The 25,958-nt window shown below is 36.4% G+C and overlaps 1 protein-coding gene across 1 annotated transcript in view; it reads right to left on the minus strand.

The window, feature by feature from the left end:
• The window catches only part of LOC110447939 (calpain-9-like), a 62,222-nt gene that overhangs the window by 19,542 nt on the left and 16,722 nt on the right, over positions 1 to 25,958 (minus strand). Inside the window, exons 2-8 of the mRNA XM_021493930.1 lie at positions 18,714 to 18,836; positions 17,978 to 18,109; positions 15,029 to 15,222; positions 9,624 to 9,792; positions 8,957 to 9,120; positions 8,081 to 8,253; positions 3,139 to 3,252 (exon numbers count right to left, since the gene is read on the minus strand). Of these exons, the coding sequence (XP_021349605.1) occupies positions 3,139 to 3,252; positions 8,081 to 8,253; positions 8,957 to 9,120; positions 9,624 to 9,792; positions 15,029 to 15,222; positions 17,978 to 18,109; positions 18,714 to 18,836 (1,069 nt within the window). The remainder of the gene's footprint in view (positions 1 to 3,138; positions 3,253 to 8,080; positions 8,254 to 8,956; positions 9,121 to 9,623; positions 9,793 to 15,028; positions 15,223 to 17,977; positions 18,110 to 18,713; positions 18,837 to 25,958) is intronic.

Genomic DNA, 25,958 nt, shown 5'->3' on the forward strand with positions numbered 1-25,958 from the left:
GTGTGAACCTGATAACAGTCGGTAGATTCTATAACATCCTCGTTATTTGACATGTCGTCAGAAACTGAGGTACCGTGGATGCGAGACGCGTGAAACTGATAGCGTTTGAAGTGAGTGATCTTGCGACAGAGCACAGGTTCGTTACAAATGTCTGAAATGTTTAAGTGTAATGTGACTCATATCAGTAGGTCTGTAACATATGTGTCAGTAGGTCTATAGAATATGTGTTTTTCAGACATGTGTAACGAACCTTGGTTGATCAGTGCAGTGTAACAGACGATATTTCTGATAAATTGCATGAGTGTTAAAATTGTTTCCATTGCCGGCATTGGTGATTTCAACCGATGTGCATTTTGTACGATATTGCATACCTTGGTCTTGTTTTCGTTGTAATAAACGTGTTTTTTTATTTAATTTTTTATTTTGCACATAAATTTACAATGACATTGTCAAATCTCACAATGCCCAGCAATATTTCAGCAGCCGTCATGTTTCTTTATATTGGATATTGTAGTTCCGGTCAATGTTGTATAAATACGCTAAGAATTATGTCTCGTGATGCAGGGTAATTAAAGTCCCATCAACGACACAGCTTTCAAAGAGGCTATATAGTGACAATGCCATGCAAATGTAAATATAAATATATAAAGTCCACTATTTGATCACGAATATGTAATGTTTTACGAATGAATTCAGTTGTCTTTGTAATTCATGTATCGTAAGGTGTCGGAATACTCATGTATTGATCGCTAAGTATAGGTAAATGTAATAAGTATTTATCATTAACTATTTATATACATCAAGTAACATAATAACAGCATATCGCTGTAATGATTTGTATGTCCAGATATTGCATATCGTGGTTCATAGTAAATATGTTTATGTAATGTATGTGAACTCTCATTTAAGTTAATATGTAATCGTGATAAATATAACAAATAGTAATGTACAACTGTTTGTGAGATTCGATAATTATATATTTTATTCCTTTACATTGTAGGGACTTTTCTGTATTCATTGAATAAACGACCGGAACATGAAAGTGGTATTTTCCCTCGTTTTTACACACACATTGTTTATTACCGAGTAACAATTAGTTAAACTAATATATCTTATCGGTACAAACATGTTTTATCTGAGTAACAATAAACGCACATTTTCGTATTTATTAGTAATCATAAATTTTAAATTAATACACAATTTGTATTAATAATAGGCTAAATGCTGATTTTCAAATCGAATTTACGAGAGCTCCAATTAAATGAGAATAGTAGTTAGAGCAATAAAACATACAGTGAACCAAACCCTGAATTGTCATCAGTTTTACCTTAACATCTTATGATATATTGGGATTTATTAATTAAAAGAATAAATCCTTTTTATTGCAGCGCATCCTTAGTATTGTTTATGTTGGGAAATGATGACTTATTACAAATAATAGGTCAAGCATCAATAGCTTTAGTAGATCTGGGTACTCCAGATGCTTGCATAGCATACAGCATAGTACAAGCGTCTGAGGGATAAAGAATTCGATCTTTTGGCGCGGAAAACAAAGATAAACGGTTTCGCCAAAAATCTGGGTATTTGATTCCGTGGAATTACTACTTTTAAAACATAAATTTAAGAATTTTAGTTCATGGATGTTTACTTAGGATGTTTAACAAGCAATTTATGTTACCCATCCCACCCATCCCATTGTTAGTAGAATTTTTGCTGCTGTTTGTGTAATTGTTATTGCAGGAGCTTGGAGGATTGGACTGTTGGAAGCTATTGTCGCGGCAAAAAGGAATTTCAGAGCTTTGGATTGGACAATGAACTATGGACACACTTTGGCTGACCACGGTGTTTTCCGTAATTTGCTTTGCCTTTCCACTGTGTTCAGGGTTTGGCGAAGCAGACTGAGGTCGACACAAGAACCATCAAGTGTGTGGTACTCCACGGGTACGTGTGCACCCGTTCACTGTGGTCAGGGACGGTTGAATTGATACACTTAAGTGCCTGTGAAGTAATTGTGTGGTCAGCCATACAGCCATTGGGCGGCGACCAATTGTGATCTGTAGTTGGATTGTCCTGCAGTGACTTGTGTGCCAATTTGGCAAGTATTTAAATCAATTATTGTCGCGGCCAGATTATGCCATCAAAAATAAAAAATGAAAAAATAAAATAAATATTAACAACAGAATCGCAGTTGTGTTTGTTTTTCTTATGCTGTCTGCAATAAATATATTGACCTCTCGTTTTACACAAACCGCATCTTAACATCTTATGATATATATACATCGACCTCTCGTTTTACACAGACCTCATGATAATGGACTGTCGTCTGTTCACACCTATTTGCTGATTGCGTGTGTTGATTGTTTTTACATTTAAAAAGGAGTTGATAAGATCGATTCCGATTATAAAGGCAGCACAAACGGAAATCGATTTAGCGTGTTTGTATACCATGATGAAGTGATACATTCATTATGGGAGAGTACATCAACATTTTATCATCTCCTTGGGTCTACTTATCATAGGTATTAATGATCTACCGAGTATACGTCATCAGCACCTCATTGACTATATTGTTGTCAATGGAAGTGTTTATGTTATCACTAGCCAAGCTCAATAGGAGTGTTATGTCGCCAAAGGTAAACACAATAGATCTTGCGTTTATATGAAGATGCATCCTACAAACTCACAAATAAAAGAAAACCAAAGAAATAGAAAATCAATTTGCAGAAAGGTTGGATTATGTTTACAATGCAAAACTTGTTTTCAAACATTATTTTGCTGGTTTTAATGTACACACAGGACCACACTAGAATAACTCAAATAATGATAGTAATGCATTTTGATAGTTGACATTAGAGATGAATAAACAATTATGCAGATACGTCGAATTTAGAATCTCCTGTAATAAGATAGTTGAACATGATTCTCTTCGGGGTGAAAAGAGGGCAGGAGTAGGTGGGGAGAGGGTGGCGGTGGTTGGGAAGTGCCTATACCATAAACGAGCGAGACTGAAGACAGCCTCTGATTTACCTAGGTAGATCCTCCCTGTAGCGTGGAGGCACAATGCCGGCCAGTCTAGTCCACAAAAAGGTTCGCGTTAGAACCCGAAACATGGTAAACAAGGTTCAGTGACAGACTTACCATCTGGATGGAGGTTTATGATATACTGTGGGTTTGAGTGGAAGGATTCACACTCGAGCCAACCTCCAGCGTTCAAATGAGACTTCCAGCCTCCTCTGATGCTTATCTGGTACTCTGAAAAAAGAAACACAATATCAGTATGAATCTCATAATAAATGAAGTAACTAGTTGCCAACATCAATCACAGAATATTAAATACTAAGTTTGTTTTGAACACAAACATGAATTGGAAACTTATTTTGCGAGCTTTCGAAACCTTCTGTTTCCTTTGTCAGACAAAGAGTTCAAGGACCAGTGTCTCGACTCTAAAACGTTACAAACAACTCCATCAACGAATATTATTGCAAATACATTGAAACCTGCAGGAGCTTTCCTAATTCTATTCAATTAGCTTGCTACTTCATAGGTGTGTATGACATATCAATAGGGAATGCTATACGGGATAATAAATACCTATTCCAAACGACATGTGGAAATAGGTTACTGCTACAGACAGTGATGTTTTTCGGGGTGGTCAAGAGGTGTTTAACAAGATTAGAAACTTTAATCAGACTACGCATGCGTCTCTGTTGTGATGGCATTTTGAATAAAACCATGATAGTATGGTTAATACTCTAATCTATATGATTCCTGTAGTCATTACACAAACAAAACATATAAAACAGCATCACCACATCTACACTTAAATACTGTATACCGGGAAATGTTTGCCGCAGTTTAACCTTAGCCTTTTTTACGGAGGAAATGTTTTCCGCAGTTTAACCTGAGCCTTTTTTACGGAGGAAATGTTTGCCGCAGTTTAACCTGAGCCTTTTTTTACGGAGGAAATGTTTGCCGCAGTTTAACCTGAGCCTTTTTTACGGAGGAAATGTTTGCCGCAGTTTAACCTGAGCTTTTTTTTACGGAGGAAATGTTTGCCGCAGTTTAACCTGAGCCTCTTTTACGGAGGAAATGTTTGCCGCAGTTTAATCTGAGCCTTTTTTAACGGAGGAAATGTTTGCCGCAGTTTAACATGAGCCTTTTTTTACGGAGGAAATGTTTGCCGCAGTTTAACCTTAGCCTTTTTTACGGAGGAAATGTTTGCCGCAGTTTAACCTGAGCCTTTTTTACGGAGGAAATGTTTGCCGCAGTTTAACCTGAGCTTTTTTTTACGGAGGAAATGTTTGCCGCAGTTTAACCTGAGCCTCTTTTACGGAGGAAATGTTTGCCGCAGTTTAATCTGAGCCTTTTTTAACGGAGGAAATGTTTGCCGCAGTTTAACATGAGCCTTTTTTTACGGAGGAAATGTTTGCCGCAGTTTAACCTTAGCCTTTTTTACGGAGGAAATGTTTGCCGCAGTTTAATCTGAGGCTTTTTTTACGGAGGAAATGTTTGCCGCAGTTTAACCTGAGCCTTTTTTACGGAGGAAATGTTTGCCGCAGTTTAACCTTAGCCTTTTTTACGGAGGAAATGTTTGCCGCAGTTTAACCTTAGCCTTTTTTACGGAGGAAATGTTTGCCGCAGTTTTACCTGAGCCTTTTTTACGAGGAAATGTTTGCCGCAGTTTAACCTTAGCCTTTTTTACGGAGGAAATGTTTGCCGCAGTTTAACCTTAGCCTTTTTTACGGAGGAAATGTTTGCCGCAGTTTAACCTTAGCCTTTTTTACGGAGGAAATGTTTGCCGCAGTTTAACCTGAGCCTTTTTTACGGAGGAAATGTTTGCCGCAGTTTAACCTGAGCCTTTTTTACGGAGGAAATGTTTGCCGCAGTTTAACCTGAGCCTTTTTTAACGGAGGAAATGTTTGCCGAAGTTTAACCTTAGCCTTTTTTGGGCGAAAGTGTGGCTTGTCTAAAATGAGCGAAATTGTGATTGGGCGAAAATGGGCGAAAGTGTGAATGGGCGAAATTTCTCGATACACGGTATATCGCAGTTCTAACACATGATGGTAACACATATGAGATGGTTTAAAATCTGGTCCGGATGACGAACATTTTATAGTTATTCTGCTTCAGGATGTTGAATATAGATCCATGCTATGGTATCAAAATAAAATTGTGGCATAAGTACACTTTCAAGTATAGCTATAGCGAAAACTGTTTAATGTTCTGTTATGTAAATAGCTTTTATCGGAATACTAATTATACCTAATGATTATCCTGACACTCCTGTTGTTTACAGTGCATTCTCACATCCAATTACGTTCAGCGCTAATCAATGGTAAATATTTTGTTTAACATCAAGGAAACACTCATAGGTGCAAAGAGTGTCTACTGTATCATAAATTTACAGTACTGTTAATTTTTTGCGTGGAACTCTAAATAACGAGGCAATTTATAATGATGACTTGCTCTTTTCTTGTCCTGGTTTGTTCCTTTCGTTGATCAGACAAGGGCTACCTGAGTCCGGTTCTATTGTCCAGACTCGTTAGAATAGCCTATGAATATTTTCAATATCGGCACCTGGTGGTTAAATTTGTAACAGAAAATCCGTGAACGGTAGAACGTTTCGTCTCAACAATATTATGCAATAACCATATTCTTTACCTTTCTCTGTCTTTAAAACAAATATCATTGGCAGATATGATTTATTTCTAAATTACATTAATCTGTACCAAGCTCCAGCGCTCATAAAGAGAATTATCGAGTTTGTCGCATTGATTTCATATGGGGAATCAAAGCACGTGTTGGTCGGTTGATGGGACCATCACCGATGACGTCAATGGTTACCATGGTATCCTGGTGGCTGGTTACACGTTTGTTCAAAATCGTTGATTGACATTGAGACTTTATAGACATTCATACAGTTGACAACAATGAGTCAGATGTATCCATCCTTGTGTGTTTTAATACAACAATGAGTCAGATGTACCCATCCTTTGTGTGTTTTAATACAACAATGAGTCAGATGTATCCATCCTTGGGTGTTTTAATACAACAATGAGTCAGATGTACCCATCCTTTGTGTGTTTTAATACAACAATGAGTCAGATGAATCCATTATTGTGTGTTTTAATACAACAATGAGTCAGATGTATCCATCATTGTGTGTTTTGATACAACAATGAGTCAGATGTATCCATCCTCATGTGTTTTAATACAACAATGAGTTAGATGTATCCATCCTCGTGTGTTTTAATACAACAATGAGTCAGATGTATCCATCCTTGTGTGTTTTGATACAACAATGAGTCAGATGTATCCATCCTTGTGTGTTTTAATACAACAATGAGTCAGATGTATCCATCCTTGTGTGTTTTAATACAACAATGAGTCAGATGTATCCATCCTTGTGTGTTTTAATACAACAATGAGTCAGATGTATCCATCCTTGTGTGTTTTAATACAACAATGAGTCAGATGTATCCATCCTTGTGTGTTTTAATACAACAATGAGTCAGATGTATCCATCCTTGTGTGTTTTAATACAACAATGAGTCAGATGTATCCATCCTTGTGTGTTTTAATACAACAATGAGTCAGATGTATCCATCCTTGTGTGTTTTAATACAACAATGAGTCAGATGTATCCATCCTTGTGTGTTTTAATACAACAATGAGTCAGATGTATCCATCCTTGTGTGTTTTAATACAACAATGAGTCAGATGTATCCATCCTTGTGTGTTTTAATACAACAATGAGTCAGATGTATCCATCCTTGTGTGTTTTAATACAACAATGAGTCAGATGTATCCATCCTTGTGTGTTTTAATACAACAATGAGTCAGATGTATCCATCCTTGTGTGTTTTAATACAACAATGAGTCAGATGTATCCATCCTTGTGTGTTTTAATACAACAATGAGTCAGATGTATCCATCATTGTGTGTTTTAATACAACAATGAGTCAGATGTATCCATCCTTGTGTGTTTTAATACAACAATGAGTCAGATGTACCCATCATTGTGTGTTTTAATACAACAATGAGTCAGATGTACCCATCCTTGTGTGTTTTAATACAGTTGACAACAATGAGTCAGATGTATCCATCCTTTTGTGTTTTAATAACTTTTTATCCATGCTTATTGAAAATACACCACATAAACGAATTCCGTTTTAATATCATGCAAAAATCGGTAGTGGTAAAGCTGTTTCTGTGGGTTTTTTTAGATAAATGCTTCCGCCTCGATATATATTATGTGGCTGTATATGTACCGTTTGTCATGTTTAGGTTTTCATTTCACCTCTGTCATGTCATTATTTTTTTTATTTTTTTTGTTTGTTGGTGTTTTACGTCCTATTGACAGCTATGATCATTTAAGGACGTGTCAGGTTTTGGTGTTGGGGGAAAGCCGGAATTCCCAGAGAAAAAACACCGACCTACGGCCAGTACCTGGCGACTGCCCCACGTGGGCCTCGAACCCGTGACCCAGTGTCGGAAGGCTAGTGGTAGCACGAACCCATGACCCAGTGTCGGAGGGGTAGTGGTAGCACGAACCCGTGACCCAGTGTCGGAAGGCTAGTGGTAGCACGAACCCGTGACCCAGTGTCGGAGGGGTAGTGGTAGCAGAATGTCAGATGCCGTAACCAATTGGCAACTTGGCCACCGCGTGCGCAGTTGTATTTATAACCTCATTTACGTGACGCCTTCAGCATAAGCTGATCATTATCGCACTGTTTACAGTAAGGGGGTATACATATTGCTTTCTTTTCTTCTGTATGGAATATTTCTGTTGTTTTCAAAACAAATAAAAAAATGAGGACACCCTATAAAGATGGACGTAGCACACACATAGGCGACTGCAGCTTTACAGTTTGGTAATAGATACAGTTTGACAAAAAGAATTATACTGCAATATACAGCTGATATGTATTTCGACAAATACTTGCGTACCTATCGACAGACGGCTTCACCATCTAGTCAATTGCTTCGTGCTCAAAGGCAGTTATCACCCCATTATCTGTCAAAAAGTTGACACTTTTCCTTAAACATCATGAAATAATGTTAATGGGTACCGTCTCACCTGCTTTATCGCTGATACCGTCGTGATCAAAGTCAGGAGACAGGTTACATATGATCATATTGCAATATTCCCGCCTGAAGTCCCTAAAATTCATCCAGAATTCCCCGTCATCTTGTGTGGTGAGCTCGAGGTCTTGTTTTATATCCTCTATCACTCGGTCCCATTCGTCACTCCTGTCGTGTACAATTCGAAGTTATAGGATGTTAAAACAGGTAGCCATTGATTAAATTAAAGATTGACGAAAACAATTTGATTGTCTGGTTGATTGAATTATTGAATGATTGTTTATATGGTTGTATGAGTCATTGATTAAATAAAAGATTGAACAAAAATGACTGATTGAATGATTACTTGGTTGATTGATTAATTCATTAATTGAATTATGAAAGGACTGATTGTCTTATTGAACGAAAGATTGATTTTAATTTTATGGATTGATTGTATGATTGATAAATTGTATGATTAATAAATTGTATGATTGATAAATTGTATGATTGATAAATTGTATCATTCATGAATTGTTTGATTGATAAAATTGATGATTGCTAAAATACATTATTGATTAATTGCAGATGGATTTCTCCAATGCTTGATTTATTGATCATTCCATTCGTTAATTCATTCATCGATTAATTGATATGGGTTGAATGACATAGAAAGGTCATACAGGTTTAGACGGTAGAATAATGGTAGCAGAAAACAAAATAAGTTAGGCACAATTAAGGTACCTTTAGAGGCGTATCAAACAAATAATGGGCTAGGCAAAATAGTAGAACTATATGCTAGGCAAAATGGTAGAACTATATGCTAGGCAAAATAATAGAACTATATGCTAAGACAGCAACAATAAATAAAAGGTATGAAGGCGTTACGTACCCGTCGGACCACGCCCCGTTCCATTCTGTGTCCCCCCAGGGGTTACGGACACGAATGAGTTTGGCCGTTGAGTCGAGGTATGGTATCTCCTCTACGCCCGTGATGACGTAGGAATGGTTAGAAACCATGCCTTTCTTCTCCCTCTCAGTTCGCCCCTCCTTATCCTGATGTGAGTAAACAGAATCACTGGTTATGTCTCAGTTGCTTTTATTTCCAGCTTAACTCTTCTGCAGAAAATGTCAACATATAGCTGATAATTTTCAGGCAAACCCTTTCATATAAAGGGTGAAATGTTTTCCATGTATCGGAATAATTCCCTGATTATTCTTATTGAAATTTACAGATATTTGTTACATTTGCTCCTCGTCAACATACCGCTCTGTTTCAAACACACCCGGATCAGTAATTGATATAAAAGAACAAGTACATGCATTTCTGAATTGATTTGATCAATATTAAATATTGTTCAAAGTTAGTTTCCACGGTTCGGTTAACTTGTATGGAGTAAAACTTTTACGGGATTTACGAAAATGTGTATTGTTTCCTAATATTATAACATCAGATGATATGCCGTCATGACTTAAAATTCGAATCAGTATATCACATGGCTAACATCCCACGTCATTAGCCCTTTGAGTCACTTGTAGCCAATCACAACACTACGTACCACGCTGAGACAGCCAATCACTGCCCCGCATTGGTAAGCTGCCCGGATGAGATAAAAGTCTTGTTCTCGTAGGTCAGTGGGGTTGTACCATTCGGCAAGACCTCCGGTCAAATCAGTAAAGGCATCGGCTTCAAACCCGTATTCTAGCGCCTCGTAGGATTTATTTAATCTGTAAAGAAAGGTCAAATCAGATCATGCAAACTATGCGAACTTTAGTTTCAGTTGAAATAAAAAGTATTCTCGGATTCTGATTCAGTCCTTGAATTATTGAGCTGGCCGTTAATTGACCTTTCGTTTTGTATAATAGGTGTAAACCCTGGTAGTTAATGGGGATACACAACTGGTACGGAACAAGCTTCCAATTATTCACACTCACAAGCTACTGCCCTAATTCAATATTTGCTATATAATAAGATTATGACAGACTTTCTCATTTTCTCGGAGATACTCTGATATTTTGTACAGGTCCGTGCCAAATAACTGTCAGAAGGACGTCCATCCCAGCGGACGTGGTCAATAGTTTGCCTCTACCCATCGAAAGTGCAATATGCTTTACATTCTGAGAGAAGGCGATGGTAACTTGTAATTTTCTCTGCTAGGCTCCATTTGTGATATTTTGAGATATGAAGGTATTGATTCATAATCAATGTATTATAGTCTCACAAAAATGGATTTTAATGAAGATCTATATCAAAGTTAATGAATATGGTATAGTGTCTTTTAATTTGACTAAATCAATAGAGCAAAAAAAAACTTTTCCTTTCCCAGGTATTGAGAAAGTTGAGACAAATGACAGGTTCATTTGCATTCGTTTTGAATCCTATGCCTTCTAATGACTTCTAACGACTTCTAATGACTTTTGATGACTTCTAATGACTTCTAATGAAGTCTGTTGGGGTCTACCTGGTATTTTTCGTTTTGAATCAATCAATGTTCACGGCTTTATAAACTTTTAACAATAATCATTAATGTTTTCCTCCCTTTGTTACGCTCACTAGCAAAAATATTGAACAAATTTTCCAGATCGTCTTATAAGCTGATATTTATGTCAACGGCAAACGAGAATGTTTAATGAAATGATCTTAAAACAAGCATCGATTTGCTGCCAAAACTAAACTTTTGTGCTAATTTACATTACATAAGTTATATTTTCGCCGTATTTCGCAAGGAGACTCGTTAGCGAATTTAACCATCCGCGAATAATAGTTTCATAGACAAGTTTTTTGTTGCTTTTTTTCCCAATATTTTATTCCCCCAGCCAATTTTTTCACAAATATGTATATACGTATACTGCTTCCAAGCAGATATATAATATATACATATATAGTTTAAGTTTAAACATATTTTATTGACAACATATGCTGTGCATATTACCATTTTGTGAGATGTTGGGGTCACCTTTACAAAGAATATCTACGTTTATGCCTTCGTGCCATTCTAATTCGGTAATGAGTGTTCTTCGTAAATTAGAGTACAAAGGACAAATAGGAAAAAAACGATAACAATCTTCACAGGGATGCCCACAACCGCAATCAGCTGAACCGACTAGAAAAAAAAGTTATATACATGTTTATAAACCAAACGCCAAAACAGTTTTCGAATACAGCTTATCAATGAAATCGGTCTGTAATTGGAGGTAATACTTGCATCATTCGCTTTATAGATAGGCATGACATGGGCGATTTTCCAGTTATCAGGATATGTACAAGCAGACCGAGAATAATTAAAAATAATGGATAGCGGTACAGAAATCTCGCTAGATAATAATTTGAGCATTTTATGGCTAATACCGTCAGGACCTGATGCCTTATTTACATCTAGAATTTTTATAATATCTTCAACTTCACTGGGAATTATATTTATTTCTGATAAGATGGAGTCAGTCTCTCCTCTCAAAAAAAGGCAATTCTTTGTCTGTATCAATTTCTGATAACGAACACACAGAACTAAAGTAGTTATTTAAGGGTTCACATTTTCTATCGTTGTGATAGAATATTTCATTTGTTGTACCGTCTAATAACGGGGATATTTCGGTGTTCTTTTTAGCTTTAAGAATATTTCGGAGAAGTTTCCAATAACTCTTAGGATTGTTGTTACATTTATCAATTACTGTATTTATGCTATCATAAAATATTTCTTTAGCTCTCTTAATCATATTATTTTACTTTATTTCTCATGTATTTGTACTTATTTTTGTTGCACTCACTGTTATTGTTAAACAGTATTTTTTTAAGTCTATCTCTTTTCCTAATATTACGTCTTAACGATCCATTCATCCACGGTTTATCACTAACACGTACTAATACTACTTTTGATGGTACACATTTGACAACGGCATCAACAAATTTCTCGGTAAAGAAATTGCACTTTTCATTAACATTTAATAAGTTAGCAAGATTGGCTAACCAAGGGATACTATTTATCGTGTCTTTAAGTTTGTTGACATCAGCTTGGTCGTATAACCACACCTTTCTTTTAAAATAATGTTTAATTTTAGCAGGAATATTCACAATTGCAAAAACAGCATCATGATCGCTAATAGTTCGCTCAATTTCAATAACATCAGAAAAGCATGGGGTTTGGGGGGTGGGGGAGNGTTGCATCGCTAACATTTTCAAGATCGTTTCTCCGCTTCGCTACGAGTGATTCAGAAAAATACATATATATATATGCCAGGGTTGGGGAACCCTGGAGTAAGCCCCTGAACAATATGGTGTCCTCACGCAGGAGGGTTCTCATTCAACAATCATCAGTCAAACACAAAATAAATAAATGGGAAGGGCGATAGGTATAAAATATTTGCAAATAGAGTTCAGGACAAGAACACCCTAACAAATTCCATATACAACATAATATTACAAACAAGGATAAACATAGCAAGTCTAGTATACACACAAAAAAACATAATACACATACAAATACATCCACATCTATACTCATACACACATACATATATACATGAGACAGACATACATACATACATACATACATACAGACAGACACAGACACCGACCGACACCAACAGGCAGACAGACAGGCAGGCAGACAGACAGACAGACAGACAGTACATGCATACATACATATACATTGAGACAGACTTACATACATTGAATCAGATGCATCATTATGCACGCATAGACAAGTACTGTTAATATTGATATCAGATTCCACAGTCGCGAATTCAAGTATTGCAAAATAATAATCAAGAAAAAGTTAGCAACATAAAGTATATTAAGGAATAAAAACATTTACTGTAACTAGACATCACTTCCGGAAAAACAATTTTAGCTGAGGGATTGTAACATTGAATGGAGAAGACATTATGCGCATATCAACGTGAATGTGATAGTTGAAATGATGTCGAATTTATCATAGCAGCATTGACGTAACCACTTGGTTTTGTTTTAAATTACTAATCAATGTTGCAGTCTGCAATAAAAGTTAAATGGTGTATGGAACTACTGCAGAAAGGAGCTAACATAGTCCGAGATTGATGTAAAACGTGATTTCAAAGTGAGAACTGATGACAAATAACTCACAAGCAAATACTCTTTGTAATTATCTTATGAGTCAATAATTTCACCAGATAATAGGGGTGTACAGGTTGCTATTCGCTTAATTGCGTATTGAAATTATTATGGAAAAGAATTAAGTGATTTTATCGTCAAAGCACATCGCATCCCAAGGGTTGTCAACACATGTTTGTTTTACAGGAACGTTTCGTTTGATCATCTCCACCTAGTGTCAGTGAATGGAGCGTGGCATTGAATGGCGTTTGATCATATCCACCTAGTGTCAGTGAATGGAGAGTGGCAGTGAATGACTTTTGACCATCTCCACCTAGTGTCAGAGAATTGAGCGTGGCATTGAATGACGTTTGATCATATCCACCTAGTGTCAGTGAATGGAGAGTGGCATTGAATGACGTTTGACCATCTCCACCTAGTGTCAGTGAATGGAGAGTGGCATTGAATGAAGTTTGATCATATCCACCTAGTGTCAGTGAATGGAGCGGGGCATTGAATGACGTTTGATCATCTCCACCTTGTGTCAGTGAATGGAGCGTGGCATTTAATGACGGTTGATACCACTCCACCTAGTGTCAATGAATGGAGCGTGGCATTTAATGACGGTTGATACCACTCCACCTAGTGTCAATGAATGGAGCGTGGCATTCAATGACGTTTGATACCACTCCACCTAGTGTCAATGAATGGAGCGTGGCATTTAATTACGTTTGATACCACTCCACCTAGTGTCAATGAATGGAGCGTGGCATTCAATGACGTTTGATACCACTCCACCTAGTGTCAATGAATGGAGCGTGGCATTTAATGACGTTTGATCATCTCCAACTAGTGTCAGAGAATGGAGCGTGGCATTGAATGACGTTTCATACCACTCCACCTAGTGTCAATGAATGGAGCGTGGCATTGAATGAAGTTTGATCATCTCCACCTAGTGCCAGTGAATGGAGAGTGGCATTGAAGGACGTTTGACCATCTCCACCTAGTTTCAGTGAATGGAGAGTGGCATTGAATGCCGTTTGATCATCTCCACATAGTGTCAGTTAATGGAGCGTGGCATTGAATGGCGTTTGACCATCTCCACCTAGTTTCAGTGAATGGAGAGTGGCATTGAATGACGTTTGATACCGCTCCACCTAGTGTCAATGAATGGAGCGTGGCATTGAATGACGTTTGGTCCATTTGAATACCGGTGGGAATTTAAGCTATGATTATCCGTACTAAAACTCAGTGCCACCGCTATTGTTTTTTAAAAATAATTCCTGTCGAGGGCACCTGGCTCTTTTTAAATAAAGAATAATCACTAGAAAAAAAGTAATCAAGAGCACCTATATGACATTTATTATGTGAACATATACTACACCATATGACCACTTCGTCCATTTTGAACTCAACAGTATAACTTAAGGTTAAAAACCTTATAATGTTAAAAACACAATGTATGGCTACACCAGGTAAGTGTTTTAGTATCTAGTATTTCACATCTACCAGAATGTATTAGAGGTCCAAGGGTACAGTGAACTTCAAACTTCTCCTGGGTACGTATTCATAAAACCGTTCTCATGCTCAAGCATGGATTTTGCTCAAACCAACTTTCATATAACTAACTTAAAGCATGTCAAACGATCAAAACGTCAAATGAAAACAGCGAAAACAGTATTCAGGTTTTGGCTCTTAAAAGTTTTTTTTATAACCGGAACAATTAATCAGGCTTGAGCACAAAACCCATGCTTGACCATGAGATGGTCCAATGAATACGGACCCAGGCCTTTTTTTGTCTGGTCTAGTGACTGATGCCAAATATGAATTCATTGAATAGAGCGTAAAGTATTTGACAAGAAAAAAAATGCTGTATTAACTTTTTCCTTTGATACGTACTTAGCATAGGCTTTCTCCACAAGCGAAACCCAGAACTCGCTTGGATCTGACGAATGAGCAAACAGGATTTCTCCATCGACAGTGGGTAATCGATCGTCGATGTAAATGTCTATCCACTTGTCGAACTGCCAGAAACGACAGTGGAATCTACCGTCATACTCAGGAGTTCCAAACGTATTGTCACTCGGAATTATCTGTCAATGAAAAAAAAATACAAAAATGACAACCGCTTCTCAAAAACTCCGATAGATTACATATGATTCTTTAACAAAACAAGAAAAAACCTTAATGTAACCAAAACTTAAAACCGATGAAACTTAGGAAAATAACAAACGAATATCAGGACCCAATTGTTCAAAATGTGATTAGCTTAATCAGTGATCAGCACAAATCTTAATTTTGTGCATCTTAAAGACACAACCCATTGGATAAGTTACAATTCCATACATCAAATATTTAGTTGAGTGAATTTACATACAAAATTGTGAGATTTTACGTTGTAAAAATGTCGTCAAACAGTGATTAAGCTAACCACTGGGCATAGGTGTTCCAGAATGGTTCATGTAGGAGACTTTAATTTCATTAACGACATCTGCCATTAAACACCCATCGACATGAATTTGATATTGATTCATAAGAAAACAGTATGCAATTATTATTGTATAGTCGTTTTTATTTCCGTTAACTGAGAAATAAACAATTACTTCTGGAATAGTTTTCGGCGCGGAAATGCTTACTAGAAACTGTCATTAGCGACGGATGCATTGTAGCTGTATTCTTGTCTGGTTGTTTGAACGCGTTCGATAATTGTACGATCAGGTGACCTTCGTTTTTAATGTGTAACCTTATTAACCCAGTCGTAATCACCAACAATAGAGTGAAGTACATCACATATACGCCTCCGTACAGCAATCGAACCAACAGAAAGTACGGCAAAAGTTCCGTGAGAAGAACCATAAAAAACAGGTACTGTATATTGTAATAGCTAACTACAGTACTCTGCTTTAAGACACGCATTACCGATGAATTGGTATCTGAACCAAATATATTTTAAGCCGCGTTCAATCAAAAACTCCGTTTTAGTATTTAGAAAATTGAATAAAAAAATGTCAAGAATATTTCCAATTGTAATAATTTTGAATTTTATTTTATTATTTCCAATATATAATTAAAATTATATAAGAGTGAAATACTGGAAATGGTATAAACTGTTTCCAATAACTCAACAATGGTGAGTACGACGGTGAACATTCTAGATAGATTTGAAAATATTGCTTTCCGAATATTAATTGAAATAAAATAGTACATGTTGTCTAGCCTGTCCAATTATTAATAAAATGCTGTAATTCTATTGAACAAAGACAAAACCAGGGCAAAGTATGAACAAAGGAAATATTTACACGGAGAACCTGGGGATACCAGGAGAAATGGACCGGATGTACAGAAAGGGTGAGTGTTTTCTGCTTCATTTACAACACCCGTCTTCACGTCCTCAAAATAGAACAACAAAACAACAAGGCAGAGTAATGAGCATAATAAAAATATCGACCTTCATATCACACAAGGACATAGCATATTCCCCACGAGATCATGATGGCGGTCATAAACCTTACCATGGTCAGCCTTAATCTGTATTTCTCGAAACCACGTGTTGTAATGACGATGCCAAACCGTACAAAGTCAAATTTAATACATAAATTCATAAATAAAGTAATGAAGTGTGATTTTGCTGCTAAGCAAAATTAAATCTTGTTGTATAAGTTTCGTACAACCCAACGACGGTTAAGCTTGGTGCTGTAGACTATGCATGTATATTGTTAATCGACGGAAATAGTAATTAACATTTTTTTTTATTCAAAGCATGAACAATGTTTGCGTCAGAATAATTAATGAATCATACAGGTTACTGTTGGGATCCACTGGTATGATGGATGAAACGGTCGTCAAGTTCACGTCAAGGTGAAGACATAACCACAGTAACGTCACCGTAATCTTGGCGAACGCTCTATGCTACAGTAAACTTAATGGTATGGAGGGTGGTAATTGTTTTTGCTCGTGCACCTAATTGCTGCATCGGGTTCCTTAATGTAGGAGATCATGTAAAGCTCGGGACCGGTGATAAATGGCGCCGGCAGATCGAGAATTCACTGGAAGATAAGTCACTGTTTAATTGTTGGTTACCCTTTAGCGGCGTGGCACGCTGATATAAAAAATCTAACTCGATTGTGTAGTCTCGTCATGCATCAACCATGCACTACAGAATATGTGTCTCCCCTGACACTAATCTATGTCGTAAATTGTGTAATTGGTTGTAAAGTCTATCTGACTGCGCTGGTAGAATAGCTCAGTATTCACCATTCTTGTTGCATGGCGAAATCGAGGTCGTAAGATGTAAATATAGTCATGCATAGTCCAGGAAAGTTATTCAAACAATGAAATATTTATCATATAGACATTCAAAAAGCAATTTATCTCACTTTTACTTAAGCATTGACCGGAAACTTTTACTTTCGGCTGATAAAAAATAGTTATAAATGCTATATGCTGTTCTGGGAGTTTCAAAAAATCGTACCCATATATTCCACTGAATACTTTTTTGGTTGTAAGAAAATATAATTCACAGATTTTTTTTTATAAAAAAAATTGGTTGGTTCAGTGGTCGAGCCGTTGACTTTCAATACAGTAATACAGGGTTCGATTCCCAGAGGATTTCCTTCCCATCCTATAACCAAAATAGTTGCTGCCTCGAACAACATCAATCAGAGGTCACCTCCTCTAGAACCGAACAAGAAGACTGAGTTAACGAGATACCGAATATTTAACTGACCCCATTAGAACGCATGCTTATTTTTGAAGCTGTTTTTTGCTATTGTTCATACTGAAGGTGTGTTTCAATTGTTCATCAGTTTGACTGTACAGTATTAAACAAAACTAGAAGTTCAGCCTCACCTTGTCCATGAGTTGTGGTTTTTCAGCAATGGCGGACAGCGTAGACAAGAACCAACAGTCGTTCAGCTCACCCTGTTTCATGTCGTGTCGACTGGTGCCATCTGATACGAGAACGGCATCTGCAGAAATCTCCTGGTTGAATAATAAAAAAAAAATCATAAAAGCTATAATAATATGCATATTATATTACAAGACAAATATTTACAGCATTGTTTTACAGGTCATAAACGAAAATTTTCTCCTAAAAAAACTCAATGGTTTTCAAAAGATTAATATTGAAAAATGCATTTTAGCGTCAATACTCAAAACCAACATTGGATCTCTGAGTCGAATAGGTACCATCAAGAACTAAGTATGATTTTCAAATCATTGCGGTATTATGTTGTCATTTTATATATATTTTATTGTAATTACTTTAAATAGTAAACAAACACTACATCGTCATTACACAATAACATCCTCAGTCATATTTACCAACAGTAGGAACTGAGGAGAATCAAAAATAAAAGAAAGCGTCTTAAACCAAAATAAAACTAAAAATAAATCCAGGTGTTCCAGAAGAATAGGCGTTTACTGCATTACATAGGAACCCGCCATGATGCTTCCTTACAAATCTAGGAAATGAAGTCACCAACAATCTGAAACCTTAATTACGGAGGAGACTGTAGTTCCATCGTTACGTTTGACATGTTAACTACCCGTACTTACATTTGACATGTTAACTACCCGTACTTACGTTTGGTCTTTTCCAAACTACGGTCTTCGTGATTGGTTTGTGTCGGAAAAGAGATTTATTTTCAGCCGGGAAGTCGGTATCAATAAAAAAGCTGTCACCACGGTTCTTACCATTTCGGACTCTCTGAAATAAAAAATAATAATAGTCGGTCAAGTTTGGTTGATTAATCAAAATTCATGGAGCACATATTCTTAGAAGAGTCGCACGGTCGCTGTTAGCTGGTGTGAGAAATAAATATATATGTACAAATTATCTTATTCACGTTGAGCACAAAATGTCAAACTAGTGCAGGCATGTAAATTGTCCAACATACATAGATCGGAGTTTTCTATAGTTTTAGCTTGGTGGATTATGTATAGACCCGCAATGTCACTTAAGAACACTATATCTGTAGTGTAATGGGAGTTATTTTTAAATCTATTGACAAAATGGGTCTGTATCAATTAATACAGTGTCTTATCTCCATACCTACGATACCACTGATAGTAATTGGTTTGGTAAAGTTTAACCTGACATTTTCGAATTTATTTTCCATTTTCAACGGTTAGCTTATAATCAAGAAAAGCAAATAATTTAAGATTGAATAGAAAAAGAAGAAAACATCAGAAAAAAATGAAGAGAAAAGAAAGCCAAACTTCAAGTAGTAACAACTAAAGAAAATGTCCACACTGCACTATTATCAACATCCTGTGTATGATGTTTTTTTTATACATTCTTTAAAACTTCAAATATTCGCTCATAAATATATATAATTAACATAAATATCTCAAATGACTATTTAAGTTATTAACTGAAATTTCAAACTCAGCATTCTTTGAAAAAACCCAAGATATTTACCTCTAATTCCTTCCAAATTATGAAAGCAAGAAAAAAGACAGAAGAAAAGTTTAACAGGCAGTTAATCAGATAGAAATAGATCTTAGTATTGAGCATCCAGAACTTCTCGGACTTTTTCATCAAAAGGCCGATGACAATACATATGGTTCCGAATGTCTTGTTTATCAATTAACAAACGCGATTTTTTAATGAGACGGAGACAGAAACAAACCCTAGCAATGTTGTAATTCTTTTTCGCGAATATTTCTTTAAACATTAAGACTGATTCGAGCCTTTGATATGTGATTATTTTAATTCACTTTAGAGAAAGGCTAAAGTATATGGATCCCATGTTTTAATTTGTCAAAATATATTAGCTTGAGATGTTGGAATTCGCGACAAATCGTCTTCGTAAGTAGATTAAATTAAAAATAAATGGATCTGCAGTAAACCGGAAGTAAAATCTGGCAATGTCATTCTGAGTCTGCGTGTTCTTGGCTAAAAGTCAATCATTCGTACTAAATAAAACGATCATTTAATTTGGTTCCTTGTCACTTCGTTACATAGATTGGACTTTCACTCGCATGCTGATCACAGGATGTTTAATTTCCGCTTTAATCATACGCAGGGACCCTTGAGACTTTGCAAATATTTGCCAAACGGTTTCGGCTACGTTCGAACAACATTTTAAATTAATACTCGCGGATAGAAGTCGACTTAGTGACTAGCCTGTGACATTGTATATATATATGAAGTTTTTGCTATCAGAGCGTTCTATTTGTAACAGGTACACGCCCAAAGCAATGCCCTTGATATGTTTATAGTTCTGAGACAGTGGCATTTGTCAGAAACAATCTTTTAGCATCTCATGATTAAACAAGGTAATAGCATGCATTTTATTAAAATGTTCCGGGATAAAAATACGGTTGATTTTTAAATATTGACAAATATAACATATAATTCATTACTTTATTGAAATACCAATTTCGCAGATAACCTCAACTTATTTTCATTTCTCGTGAAAAACAACAATAACGGTGAATAGTTTCACTACATAATTCGCCGATAGGAGATATGAAGATAATTACATCAATCTATAAATCGAATTGCTCTCTGTGGAAGGAAAACTGTAATATAATCATACAAATCATCACAAACAAAGTAGGAAACTATGCACCGCTACCATCCATTAACAAAGTAGGAAACTATGCACCGCTACCATCCATTAACAAAGTACGAAACTATGCACCGCTTCCATCCATTAACAAAGTACGAAACTATGCACCGGTACCATCCATTAACAAAGTACGAAACTATGCACCGCTACCATCCATTAACAAACAGTAGTTAAATCCAACATATACTCGCTGGAGCAGTTAATAAAGATAAGATTCTGTTCTTGATTCAAGAATTTATAATGTGTATGTAAGTGTCTTAGAAATCGTTTCAAGCGTTAGATTGTACCGGAGTATTCCAATACAACAGATTATATGCGATGTATGTAATCAAGACAAGCGTTTGAAGGATTCGATTTTAATGGTCGAGTGTTTCGGAAATACTAGCTGCTTTGCCATAATGCTGATTTTTACTGCTGATGTTACCTTGAGGAACAATAGCGCGTTCTCATCCACTTTGATTTTATTTTACTAGATTTGTTTTTCTAATAATGTCTTATTTTTTCCCCATTTAAAATGTTTTATCAAATAAGAAAGGAATCAAAGACATACCTGAAATGAATCTAGTAAATAATAATTAAAGGAAAAATCGTGTTAGACATCATTCTAACAAACCTCATTTATAAATTGATTGGTATCCGTGTTGAGAACATGATTTTCCCCTTAAAATCTAGCCCTGGTCTGGTATATTTCCATTGAAATCGATCAACAGTCTTTGGAATCATATCGTTTTTCGGTTGATATTATTTTTACAAGCATGGGCAGGTTTAGCGGAACATTACAGTTCGTGATAACATCTTCACGTGAAGTCGGTCTCGTGCAGGTTTGAAATAATCCGGTACCTGTATTGCAAAGGGTTAGGAAAAGTACATTTTAGGAAGAGAGAAACTAAGCTTGTTCTAAGTTTTTTCTTGTATTCCCAAACGATTACACGTGCGTGAAATATGCGAGTTCGTGCAAAATAACCCCCTAAGGGGGTAGCAAAGGGACAATGTCTGGATACTGTTTAACACGAAATATTCGTGGGCACTTTCCTTCGTGGTTTGAAGTCATTTAGATTGTTTCGTGGTACAAACTTTTAACATTTTTAACACACAGTAGACAGGTATATCATTCAAATTCGATGTATTTATTTTCTTGGTTCAATAACAACCACGAAAACCACGAATGTTTATACACAGCGAACATTTCAGTACTGTGTGTGAGGAGAGGAGCTGGCTGTTGTCTGAATAGTATGCTTGAAGAAAAATAGACACTCTCTAGATATTGCGTGTAGCGATTGAGGGATACTGTCTGAATGTTTTGTGTGAGGAAAGAAAGACACTCTCTAGATATTGCGTGTAACGATTGAGGGATACCGTCTGAATGTTATGTGTGAGGAAAGAAGTACGTTGTCTAGAGATAGTGTGTGAGGAAAGAAAGACACTCTCTAGATATTACGTGTAACAATTGAGGGATACTGTCTGAATGTTATGTGTGAGGAAAGAAGACACTCTCTGGATATTGCGTGTAACGATTGAGGGATACTGTCTGAATGTTATGTTTGAGCAAAGAAAGACACTCTCTAGATATTGCGTGTAACGATTGAGGGTTACTGTCTGAATGTTATGTGTGAGGAAAGAAGTACGTTGTCTAGAGATAGTGTGTGAGGAAAGAAAGACACTCTCTAGATATTGCGTGTAACGATTGAGGGATACCGTCTGAATGTTATGTGTGAGGAAAGAAGTACGTTGTCTAGAGATAGTGTGTGAGGAAAGAAAGACACTCTCTAGATATTGCGTGTAACGATTGAGGGTTACTGTCTGAATGTTATGTGTGAGGAAAGAAGTACGTTGTCTAGAGATAGTGTGTTAAGAAGGAAAGACACTCTCTAGATATTGCGTGCAACGATTAAGGGATACTGTCTGAATGTTATTTGTGAGGAAAGAAGTACGTTGTCTAGCGATAGTGTGTTAGGAAAGAAAGACACTCTCTAGATATTACGTGTAACAATTGAGGGATACTGTCTGAATGTTATGTGTGAGGAAAGAAGTACGTTGTCTAGAGATAGTGTGTTAGTAAAGAAAGACACTCTCTAGATATTGCGTGTAACGATTGAGGGTTACTGTCTGAATGTTATGTGTGAGGAAAGAAGTACGTTGTCTAGAGATAGTGTGTTAAGAAAGAAAGACTCTCTCTAGATATTGCGTGCAACGATTGAGGGATACTGTCTGAATGTTATGTGTGAGTAAAGAAAGACACTCTCTAGATATTGCGTGTAACGATTGAGGGATACCGTCTGAATGTTATGTGTGAGGAAAGAAGTACGTTGTCTAGAGATAGTGTGTTAGTAAAGAAAGACACTCTCTAGATATTGCGTGTAACGATTGAGGGTTACTGTCTGAATGTTATGTGTGAGGAAAGAAGTACGTTGTCTAGAGATAGTGTGTGAGGAAAGAAAGACACTCTCTAGATATTACGTGTAACGATTGAGAAGGAAAGACACTCTCTAGATATTGCGTGCAACGATTAAGGGATACTGTCTGAATGTTATTTGTGAGGAAAGAGGGACGTTGTCTAGAGATAGTGTGTTAAGAAGGAAAGACACTCTCTAGATATTGCGTGCAACGATTAAGGGATACTGTCTGAATGTTATTTGTGAGGAAAGAAGTACGTTGTCTAGAGATAGTGTGTTAAGAAAGAAAGACTCTCTCTAGATATTGCGTGCAACGATTGAGGGATACTGTCTGAATGTTATTTGTGAGGAAAGAAGTACGTTGTCTAGAGATAGTGTGTTAGTAAAGAAAGACACTCTCTAGATATTGCGTGTAACGATTGAGGGATACTGTCGGAATGTTATGTGTGAGGAAAGAAAGACACACTCTAGATATATTGCGTGTAACGATTGAGGGATACTGTCTGAATATTGTGTGTGAGGAAAGAAAGACACTCTCTAGATATTGCGTGTAACGATTGAGGGATGCTGTCTGAATGTTATGTGTGAGGAAAGAAGTACGTTGTCTAGAGATAGTGTGTTAAGAAAGAAAGACTCTCTCTAGATATTGCGTGCAACGATTGAGGGATACTGTCTGAATGTTATTTGTGAGGAAAGAAGTACGTTGTCTAGCGATAGTGTGTTAGGAAAGAAAGACACTCTCTAGATATTGCGTGTAACGATTGAGGGATACCGTCTGAATGTTATGTGTGAGGAAAGAAGTACGTTGTCTAGAGATAGTGTGTTAGGAAAGAAAGACACTCTCTAGATATTGCGTGTAACGATTGAGGGATACTGTCTGAATATTGTGTGTGAGGAAAGAAAGACACTCTCTAGATATTGCGTGTAACGATTGAGGGATACTGTCTGAATGTTAGGTGTGAGGAAAGAAAGACACTCTCTAGATAAAGCGGGAAAGGATAGATGGTGTTTGATTGTATAACGATGCCGACTGAATATTGTGTCTGAGAATATATAGACACTGGACATTATATTTGGTGATAAAAAGAAAACCCTGTCCTGATATTGTGTCAGTAGATTTTCTCCCTAAAAAAACCTGTCTAATCAAATAAAACAAGCCTCCGATAACTGTCCTATCTTTTATTACAAACCAGAAATAAAAGAATAAGAAAGCTCGTGCGGGCACTTTTTATTATTTACTGCTTTATTAAAAAGTATATTTGCCAATAATATTCGTAGAAAAATTCAATTCGGCTGATGGCACAGATACCAATTCCATGTGGTAATGAAATTCGCTTGGTATATTGGTATCGAGTACCGGGTGGATTTTGTTTGAATATTAATGAAGTTTTCACATAGACGGAGATAGTAAATACGATAATCCAACAGCTATCAGGTATCCCAATACAGGGACGGAAGTAGGTATTGATTTGGGCTATATATAGATTGTCAACGAAATGGCTGTATCATCGCCCGGTCTATAAGGTCTGGTTAGCTTAACGAAAAATTCACCAATCCTAAACAATTGAAATGACTTACTTAATAACATCGATCGCAATTCAGAATGCTGACAATTAAGGGTTTTTTCAATATGTTTGATAACGTCCTTTTGGAAATGTCACTAACACCTCGGTAATCTGATCATGCCCTGGACCACTAAGCCATGATTGTTTATAAGTATACAAGTATAGAAATTAAGTAATCAGAAAATTGTGTCTCAAACTACAATGAATCTTATACGATGATTTGTCAATAAATGAGGAATTCTAATGTCATGTTGTTATTAATTGATGTTTACAATCGATGTCAGTGCCCGCAGAATCTATTTCAATTCGATCTTATTAACCTATTATAAATACGGCTTGAAATGCGTCTTCTTTTACATCGATAGGCAACACTTTTCCATTCAAATATATCTATTTAATAGAACAGCATTTTCAGCGGAAACAAGGGCATGTTACAACAAACATCAAACAGAATTAATTCGAAAATTTTAGTTAAAGTTTGAATTTGACGTTGTCACGTGATTGGTCCCCAGTTACTCTAACAGTTTTACGGAAAACTATTTCCAATCAGAAAGCATTCACTACTACATTTATAAAGATTTGAGTTGCAGGTAACGGTTATTACAAAATCTATTCATAGATATTCCATTAATACCCGACTTCATTTGACAATTATATGGCTGTTGCGAGGACGTTAAACCCGATACAACAATAATATTCCATTTACATGTAACCTTCAGTGAAATGGAAATACCAGGTCGCTTATCAGCTTCATTTGAAAGACACAAACGGGAATACTGTGACAGAACTGCACTCAATTGTATATCACAGCACAGAATTGATAATAAATAAACAACTCCCAAGGCATGCCATTAACCGTTCATATTCGCTGTCTTTAATGGTAGCGACCTTTTTGAACCATAATTTGCTTTCGGAATCTTGCCTTAGATAAGATATAGCTTGGCTGGGAGATACGATACGATTTCCATTGAAGATACAACTTTGGTTACCACAGGAGACATATTAATTATTTCCATAAAGTATACAAAGATAGTTATCACAGGTGATAAAACGATTGTTACCAAGGGGATATAGCGATGATTATATTCTGAAAAAAGAGCTTGGTTAACTTCGACAATCCCTTCAATTTATTCATACTAATAAAACAAAAAGGCAAGAATGGACTTCACAGACACGTTCTTATTTAATTTACAGCAGGGTAACTAAAGAATCGTTAAGCAGTTAATCAAAGACAGGTAGAAGTTATAAGTAGATAGAGTTTTCCCTTGGGCCGGATGGGGTGTGGAGGGGGGGG

This window comes from Mizuhopecten yessoensis, unplaced genomic scaffold, assembly GCF_002113885.1.
Source record: "Mizuhopecten yessoensis strain PY_sf001 unplaced genomic scaffold, ASM211388v2 scaffold3689, whole genome shotgun sequence".
NCBI lineage: Eukaryota > Metazoa > Mollusca > Bivalvia > Pectinida > Pectinidae > Mizuhopecten > Mizuhopecten yessoensis.